Source organism: Coregonus clupeaformis, chromosome 1, assembly GCF_020615455.1.
Source record: "Coregonus clupeaformis isolate EN_2021a chromosome 1, ASM2061545v1, whole genome shotgun sequence".
In the NCBI taxonomy this organism is placed as follows: Eukaryota; Metazoa; Chordata; class Actinopteri; order Salmoniformes; family Salmonidae; genus Coregonus; species Coregonus clupeaformis.
In genome coordinates, this window is record NC_059192.1 from 77,328,705 (window position 1) to 77,338,107 (window position 9,403).

General features: G+C 45.2%; 1 protein-coding gene across 2 annotated transcripts in view; it reads left to right on the forward strand.

Moving 5' to 3' along the window:
* Positions 1–8,477, forward strand: part of LOC121576053 (vinculin) — a 79,388-nt gene extending 70,911 nt beyond the window's left edge. For both annotated transcript variants that reach the window (XM_041889347.1, XM_041889356.1), the window contains exons 12-22: positions 16–215; positions 949–1,077; positions 1,689–1,838; positions 3,219–3,327; positions 3,432–3,610; positions 4,354–4,477; positions 4,785–4,912; positions 5,151–5,336; positions 5,582–5,785; positions 6,235–6,339; positions 6,804–8,477. In XM_041889347.1, the coding sequence (XP_041745281.1) occupies positions 16–215; positions 949–1,077; positions 1,689–1,838; positions 3,219–3,327; positions 3,432–3,610; positions 4,354–4,477; positions 4,785–4,912; positions 5,151–5,336; positions 5,582–5,785; positions 6,235–6,339; positions 6,804–6,950 (1,661 nt within the window). In that variant the 3' untranslated portion in view covers positions 6,951–8,477. The remainder of the gene's footprint in view (positions 1–15; positions 216–948; positions 1,078–1,688; positions 1,839–3,218; positions 3,328–3,431; positions 3,611–4,353; positions 4,478–4,784; positions 4,913–5,150; positions 5,337–5,581; positions 5,786–6,234; positions 6,340–6,803) is intronic.
* Positions 8,478–9,403: the final 926 nt, after the last annotated feature.

A 9,403-nucleotide genomic window follows, 5' to 3' on the forward strand; every position in this document is an offset into this window, starting at 1 on the left:
TTTGTCTCTCCCCAGGCCAGGCAGCTATCCGGGGTCTGGTGGCGGAGGGCCATCGTCTGGCTAACGCCCTGCCAGGTCCCTATAGACAGGAGCTGCTGGGGAAGTGTGAGCAGGTAGAACAGCTGATGGCCCAGCTAGCCAACCTGGCCGCCAGGGGCGAGGGGGAGTCGCCACAGGCGCGTGCCGTGGCTCAACAGCTCCAGGAGACCCTGAAGGTGAGACGGCTCACATTCACTCTCACAAGTCATTAGCCACACACGTCATTAGCCACACACGTCATTAGCCACACACGTCATTAGCCACACACGTCATTAGCCACACACGTCATTAGCCACACACGTCATTAGCCACACACGTCATTAGCCACACAAGTCATTAGCCACACAAGTCATTAGCCACACACGTCATTAGCCACACACGTCATTAGCCACACACGTCATTAGCCACACACGTCATTAGCCACACACGTCATTAGCCACACACGTCATTAGCCACACAAGTCATTATCCACACAAGTCATTATTCACACAAGTCATCCAGACTGACTGGAGCTCACTCTGACACAGGCATGGTGAAGTGCTCCCCCTCCTGGTGGGACACACCAGCTGCAGTCAAAGACAGAGCCACGATGACTATGGTTCTCATTTCAACTAACCATAAACTAACCCTAGCTTTAACCCTAAACTTAACCCTTATCCTAACCTTAACCCTTACCCTTATTGTAAACCTAACCCTAACCGCAGCCTTAGCAAGCAGTTGCTTATCAACAGATAGTTTGTTGATTGTATGACCATCGTTAGAGCATCTACAGATAGAAATCCGGACTATCCATAGATCATAGCTGCAATGTAAACCACTTGACAAAAGAGCCTATTGTTAACATGTAATACTTCTAAAGCTGGTCTAATGCTTACTAACTCGTGTGTGTGTGTGGTCTTGTCTTCTCAGGACCTCAAAGAAAAGATGCAGGAAGCTATGACTCACGAGGTGTCGGACATCTTCAGCGATACGACCACTCCCATCAAACTACTGGCTGTAGCCTCCACCGCCCCGCCCGATGCCCCGAACAGGGACCAGGTGGGGGATTTTCTCTTTCTCTCCTTCCCTTCTTCTCTCATTCCCTCTCCCTCTGTCTCTCTCTCTGTCTGTCTCCCTAACTTCATCATGGCTCATTCAATCACTCTACCTATGAACTGAGCAGTATATAGAGCTCTAAAGTACATGCCAATATGGCTAGAGGTGTGTATGGCAGCAGGTAGACTAGCTGTTAAGAGTGTTGGGCCAGTAATCGAAAGGTCGCTGGTTCTAATCCCGAGCCGACTATGTGAAAAATCAGTCGATGTGCCCTTGAGCAAGGCACTTAACCCTAATTGCTCCTGTAAGTCACTCTGTATAAGAGCGTCTGCTAAATGACTAAAATGTGAAATGTAAATGTACTGTATATGCCTATAATATGGCTCTGCAATAGGGCGACTTATTTGGCAGATTCATATCATCATACACTAAACAAAGAAACTATCAGTGCAACATATGGATGATTCATTGATTATTTTCCAATCATTTATGTACTTGTCACTCAATAATACTTAGACTACATTTCCCGAGGGAACTTTTACCTTTAGTAATCATGTAAGATTAATATTTAATAATATTTTTCATCATTCTATGATTTGTCACTGTTATGTTAGGTGTTTGACGAGAGGGCGGCCAACTTTGAGAACCATGCCAACAAGCTGGGTGCCACGGCAGAAAAGGCTGCCGCTGTAGGAACAGCTAACAAGAGCACTGTGGAGGGGATCCAAGCTGCCGTCAAGTCTACAAGGGACCTGACACCACAGGTATGGGACAGTATGTGTGTGTGTGAATATGTGCGTGTGTGTCACTGGCTTAGCGGAAACCCCCGTAGCCTCCGCAAAGCTCGTGGGCCTGTCATCTCAGCCTATGTCTAAATTGTGTAAAAAAAAATATATATATAATTTTGACAGTAACCCTCCTTTTTAATTTCCACATGTAGCAGGCGAAATGTTTGTGTTGTCCAATCTACATGGGTAGTAGGTGAGTCAGACAGTCAATGTAGTTGTCATGCATCTAATTTGCCTATTTCTCAGTGGCGCCGGCGGCAGCCCGCCTCAGCATCTTCACCTAATTGGCTGTCAATTTTTTAAAAAGCTAGGTGAATCAGGTGGGACTCGGATGGAGAGTGAGTGGGTGAATCAGGTGGGACTCGGATGGAGAGTGAGTGGGTGAATCAGGTGGAACTCGGATGGAGAGTGAGTGGGTGAATCAGGTGGAACTCGGATGGAGAGTGAGTGGGTGAATCAGGTGGGACTCGGATGGAGAGTGAGTGGGTGAATCAGGTGGGACTCTGATGGAGAGTGAATGGGTGAATCAGGTGGGACTCGAATGGAGAGTGAGTGGGTGAATCGACTGATGAAACACTATGGCAGGTGGAAGCTAGTAGACCTACTTATGCAGCAGCTAGAACTAACAGCCTCCCAGTCCCAACAGAGACCTCACTGCCCAGACCCGGCAATGACAGTGGCCTTGCTCCTCCTCTTCCTCCTCCCCTCCAGAATAGTGTCAGTTCCTCTAGTGAGAGTCCATCCTTCTCCTCCCCTCCAGAATAGTGTCAGTTCCTCTAGTGAGAGTGCCGGCCCTCCTCCTCCTCTCCCCTCCCAGAAAGGCCTACAAGACAATTGTATATTCTAAAAACATTAGTATGCTGTTACATCGGAAATTCATTTTATAATCTGCAATCCTTGAACTTCCCACTTGAATTACATTATTGCCTTCAGCCAGCATTCTAAATGGCATCATTGCGACACCGTAGGTCTATAGCTTCGTGAAACATAAACGTAAGGTTTAACGTGAGAAAATGGCGACCAAATAAAAATAAACATGTACCCATTAAAGCAAAGCTATAGGCTACTGCAAGCACTAGCACCACATAATCTGATAGCCTATCGATAGTCAGCCGCGTAGACGTCGCAATTTCAGAACCATGGACAGCGATCGGTTGTCTATACATTGAGGGGTTTATTTAGGGAGGGGAGGGGCCCAAACTCTGACTTTGCGGGGGTCCAGAGAACCAGTGGTGTGTGTTTGTATTTTGTGCAACATCAACATTTGTGTGGTGCTTATGCCATAGTGACATAGGGACGATTCATTTGGCCTTGGTCAGTTGACCTCTTTTCCCCGGCTGGAACATTCTCTTCTAGGTGGTCTCTGCTGCCCGTATCCTGCTGAGAAACCCAGGCAACCAGGCTGCTTACGAGCACTTTGAGACCATGAAGAACCAGTGGATTGACAACGTGGAGAAAATGACAGGTAGTGCCAAGACCATCTTGTGTCATTTGTCATTGATTACAAAAAGTGGGCGTTGTGGTCACTTCGTTATAAGCACTAAGAATGATGTCTTCTCTGTCTCCTAGGTTTGGTGGATGAGGCCATAGACACCAAGTCTCTGTTGAATGCCTCTGAGGAGGCCATTAAGAAAGACCTGGATAAGTGTCGCGTGGCCATGGCTAACCACCAGCCCCAGATGTTAGTGGCCGGGGCCACCAGCATCGCCCGGCGGGCCAACCGGATCCTCCTGGTGGCGAAACGAGAGGTGTTGATCATTTTTATTTACACATACAATCAATCACATTTATTTTATAAAGCCCTTTTTACATCAGCAGTTGTCACAAAGTGATTTACAGATACCCAGCCTAAAACCCCAAAGAGCAAGCAATACAGATGCGTAAGCATACAAACACGTGCCACAATGGTGCACTTTAGCAGATTACAATACTAACAACTGAATTGCAGTTCAGTTTAAATTAGATGATATGAACAACGCATGGCCTCCCAAGTGGCGCAGCAGTCTAAGGCACTGCATCGCAGTGCAGGAGGCGTCACTACAGACCCAGGTTCAATCCCAGGCTGTGTCACAGCCGGCCGCGACCGGGAGACCCCTGAGGCGGCGCACAATTGGCCCAGCGTCGTCCGGGTTAGGGGAGGGTTTGGCCGGCCGGGATCCTTGTCCCATCGTGCTCTAGCGACTCCTTGTGGCGGGCCGGGCGCATGCACGCTGACTTCAGTCGCAAGCTGTACGGTGTTTCCTCCGACACATTGGTGCGGCTGGCTTCCGTGTTAAGTGAGCAGTGTGTCAAGAAGCAGTGCGGCTTGGCAGGGTCGTGTTTCAGAGGACGCATGGCTCTCGACCTTCGCCTCTCCCGAGTCCTTACGGGAGTTGCAGCGATGGGACAAGACTGTAACCTCCAATTGGATATCACGAAATTGGGGGAGTAAAAACAAAACAAAAATTACATAACAAAAAATAGAAACGCATGAATACACTTGCTTTCCTAGGTGGAGAACTCTGAGGATCCCAAGTTCAGAGAGATAGTGAAGGCTGCGTCTGATGAGCTCAGCCGGACCATCTCTCCCATGGTGATGGACGCCAAGGCTGTGGCTGGGAACATCACAGATCCAAGTACGTTCCAAGGCAGTTTCCCGACATTTAGGATGCATTTGATCATTATACTGTATACCCTGCTGTTATAGCTACCCGTGTACAGCTATCCAACATGACCTAATACTAAATATAAAGCCTCATTCTGTCAATTTCTGAATCTGTGATTGTCAAAAGTTAAGGTTCAGTCGATGGTGTTATGGTTTTGGGACCTGTCAATGTGTTACTGCCGCCATACCAGCACCTTTTGGGGCCTTTGTCTAATCTCCTGTTTATAAGGCCTAACTAACTACCTATATGCATCTCCTTCTTCCTCTGTGGTGTCCAGGTCTGCAGAAGGGCTTCCTGGACTCAGGCTATAGGATCCTGGGTGCCGTTGCCAAGGTGAGAGATGCCTTCCAGCCACAGGAACCAGACTTCCCACCACCACCTCCTCCTGATCTGCATCAGCTGCACGTAAGTCAATCAGTCAAATTTATTTATGAAGCTCTTTTCACATCAGCATCTGTCACAAAAGACTTCACAGTTCTGCACTGTCAACACCAGGGTTTTGTTCAGTGGGGTACAAATGGGGTTTCAGAACGTTCATATAAAAACTAGATATTTTTAGAACATATTATCTGCCATGTAGAATAGAGGGATTCATTTCTATCTGCAACATTCTGAACGTTTCACCTATCTGAATACACGCCAGGTCAGCGACGAGCCCGCCCCACCCAAACCCCCTCTCCCAGAGGGTGAGGTTCCTCCCCCCAGACCCCCTCCCCCAGAGGAGAAGGACGAGGACTTCCCAGAGCAGGAAGTGGGAGAGATGGTGAGCGAGCCCATGATGATGGCCGCCAGGCAGCTCCACGAGGAGGCCCGCAAGTGGTCCAGCAAGGTGAGCTAACAGCACATATACAGTTAGTTACATGTTCAAAGTTTAGTTTATTGCCAATACAGAATTTCTCTGTGACCAGAAAGCAATAGTAGAGCAGATTCAGACTAGCCCTAATTCGGTGTCATCTAGGAAGTGTGACATGCACATAAACATGTATACTGCACAATTACACCGGAAACGGAATCAACCCCAACTGTGTTGTCATACGTCCAATTTAATGCCTTGTTTTTTGTAATCTCTTTCAGGGTAACGACATCATCGGTGCAGCCAAGAGAATGGCCTTGCTCATGGCTGAGATGTCCCGTCTGGTGCGCGGTGGCAGTGGGAACAAGCGTGCCCTCATCCAGTGTGCCAAAGACATCGCCAAGGCCTCAGATGAGGTCACGAGGCTGGCCAAGGAGGTGGCCAAGCAGTGCACAGACAAACGCATCCGGACCAACCTGCTCCAGGTCAGTTGACTGACTGGTCCCTGGTCCAGTCTTCTTAGAAAAAATAAAATGCTAACTCTCATGGCTACGATGCAATAAAATTAATAAATACCAACGTTTCGACAGCTATGCTGCCTTCATCAGGGTTTCATCTGGTCCAATATTCTGCCAATGTGTCCTTGTTTCTCAAAGCTCATTGGATTAATTGAGCAAACAAGAACAGAGGAAGCAAGGATTTTCAGACTCCGCTCTCTTCAGGTTTTTCTTGTGTAGCAGCTGCTGCTCTGGCAAGACCATACAAAGGACAACATTATATTAATGTAGGAGTGGTAGGACTAAAGATAATTGAATTTCCACCCTGTCCTCGTGATTTGATTTAGGGTAGATCATTTGAATTAAACTACACTGTTTTCTGTGTCTCTCACTGGTTTCTCGGAACTTAAACTTAAATAAACTTCTCTGTATTCCAGGTGTGTGAGCGGATCCCCACCATTAGCACACAGCTCAAGATCCTCTCCACAGTCAAGGCCACCATGTTGGGTCGTACCAACATCAGCGAGGAGGAGTCCGAGCAGGTCAGTACACTGGAGATAACTGGATAACACATATCAACCAAAGTTACCTTTTTGCGTTTGAAATTACATCGTAATGGAGTTGAGCGATTTCTGTTATTATATTATTTCAACTAGAAATGTACTATGAAATGTACTAAAGTACAATCTTTCAGCAGTGGTGGCAAGGTTGGGGGGGAGGGGGAGGGTTAATTACTACTTAGCACAATGACATGCTAGCTGTTCCCATAGACTTCCAGTCATTGAGCCAACGACTATCCATTTAAAAGCGCGTCTCAGCAGAAATATATGTATTTTACAAAATTACATATTTTTTTGCAGCGGTGGGCCGCCGCTGCTAAATTAATATAGGGGAAACACTGATATAAATAGCATGTTGTTACTAGTGTAATTACAGTGTTATTACACATAAGAGCAACTTCATGTAAAATGTGACCACCATTTTTCTTTCCTTCCCCCTCCCCCAGGCCACAGAGATGTTGGTTCACAATGCCCAGAACCTGATGCAGTCTGTGAAGGAGACGGTAAGAGAGGCTGAGGCTGCCTCCATCAAGATCCGGACGGATGCAGGCTTCACCCTCCACTGGATCCGAAAGACCCCCTGGTACCAATAAGAAGAGACAGGCCAACTGTCCTTTCAACTGTGTCCCAAATGGCTCTCTATTCCCTATGTAGGGAACTACTTTTGACCAGGGCTCATGTCTTTGGTTAAAAGTAGTGCACTAAATAGGGAATACAGTAGGTTGCCATTTGGGACACAAGTTATTATGTTCCTCTGCTCAAGGCCCAGCCTGTTAAGAAGAAGAAAACACCCAGACCCTTTGAGCGATAGATTTGACGGACACATACATACTAATTCCAAGCTACTATGATTGAAAGCCCTGCCTGGTTGGGGTAAAAAGAGTGAGTTAATACTGAATACACTATTTATCAGTCGATGTCAATCCCATACCTGCCTGTAAACGGTGACAGTTTTGGTACAATGTAAAAGAAGGGACTATCCAATGCAACTATAACATGGTTTAGAATGATTCTTACTGGGAAATTATTTTGTCTAATTGTGTAAAAAGTGCAGGGTATACACTTCCCAGGCATATGTATATATATATATTAGAGGTTTGCTTTTCGTATCCAGTAAGATTAAAGGAGTACTATTACCAGTCTCAGTTAAACATGCAGTAGCCCCATGGCGAGAAGAAGATTGGAATATTATTAAGATTTGTCTTGGAAGACATTTTTATATCTTTATACCTGTTCTTTATTTCACCATTTGCATTGTGCAGTCATTCACCGTTGCTAGGATAAAGCACATCCAACTCAATGGGAGTTGGTTCAAGCAGATCGTTATGCTGAGCTCTACACGCAAATATATATTATTCAGTGGTATTATGTCTGTTTACACTATGCTATGTTCTAGAAACGGAAAAATAAACATTATTCCTTGTTCCATATTTGTATTAGATAGTGAGTTGGTTTTTGTAGCAATGTTTTTTTGTTTGTTTTTTATTGTCAGGACTGTCAGAGTTTATTCTAGCCTGGTCCCAGATCTGTTTGTGCTATTTGTGCCGGAGTTGGCGTGATAGCACTAAACAGACTAGCACCATTTAACTTTTTTAATATATTTTTTTCTGTCTTGGGGTTTATTATATCTGCACTGTTGGAAAACATAAGGGCTAGCTCTTCAGACATATTGCGTAGAGAATGTCTTATTAACTTATAATGTTCACAACCATTTAGTGTACAAAAGAGGTGATGATTGAAATTAAATATCCATTAAGATTACTTGCATTCAGCTCTGTCAGTTTCAGGACTAGCTTGATTTTTCACCATGTTGCATTGAGATTACATGTAGGCCTTAGGTCTGGCGCTCTATACTTTGTACTTCTCAGTGAAACTATAGCAAGCCAGTCTCCGTGTTTTAGGCTGACTAGAGGCTAACTATGCTGTAATGTTTAAACTGTTTCTTGACGTAACGTGGTGTGCACTGCACGGCCAATTTTGTGAAAGATGAATGAATGATAATTCAAACACTTTGAAGATGAGGTCTGGGTATGGGGGATAAAGACTCTGTGTGGACAAGATGAAGAAACTGAGACCCTACAAAACATCTGCGCCTCGTAATAAAAACACTCTGATTGCAATAAATGTTTGTTTTTTCATTTACAGGAAATGATGTTTTGTATCTACTTTGTAGTAAGCGCTACTCAAGGCATTATAATTCTGTTCAGACACATTTTTGTGATATTTATAAGATGGGTACAAAGTGAAGCAACACACATTTCATTCAGTCTCTATGAAATTAGAATAAAGTCCTGCTTTTTGGTATTGTTCACGTTATTTTTTAATAAAGCATTTAATAAGACTCCCAACTGCAATTCCTCTCTTATTTATAACTTGATAGTGCCATAGGTTTATAACACAGTAGTGACATATTTACATGTGTAGGCTCTGCCCTAATTCACCTGGAGCTGCATGGCAAATGGTCCAGGAACACAAGGAAAGCACAAAGAACAATGCCCAAGGACTAGTCAGCCCTTCCCCCTCTGAGGGGACTAAATGCATCTCTCTGTTACGGTATTCTTAACTTGTAGAACTTTTATCCCTCAACCTCAGCTCATTGACTGAGAGAAGAACCTGGCTCTGCCTCCAGTTTGCTAATCATCTCACTCCGGGGTGAAGTTTCTCTTAGGTACAGATATAGGATCAGATATAGGATCAGATATGGATCAGATATATCAGATATGACAGAGCCAAGTGACTCTGCGTAGCAATGATAGGAGAGACCATGTGAGGATATGACAGAGCCAAGTGACTTGGTGTATAGACAGAATATCCGGGGTGAAGTTTCTCTTAGGTACAGATATAGGATCAGATACGGGGCGGCAGGTAGCTTAGTGGGTAAGAGCGTTGTGCCAGTAACCGAAAGGTCGCTGGTTCTAATCCCCGAGCTGACTAGGTGAAAAATCTGTCGATGTGCCCTTGAGCAAGGCACTTAACCCTAATTGCTCCTGTAAGTCGCTCTGGATAAGAGCGTCTGCTAAATGACTAAAAAAAATAAAATAAAAAA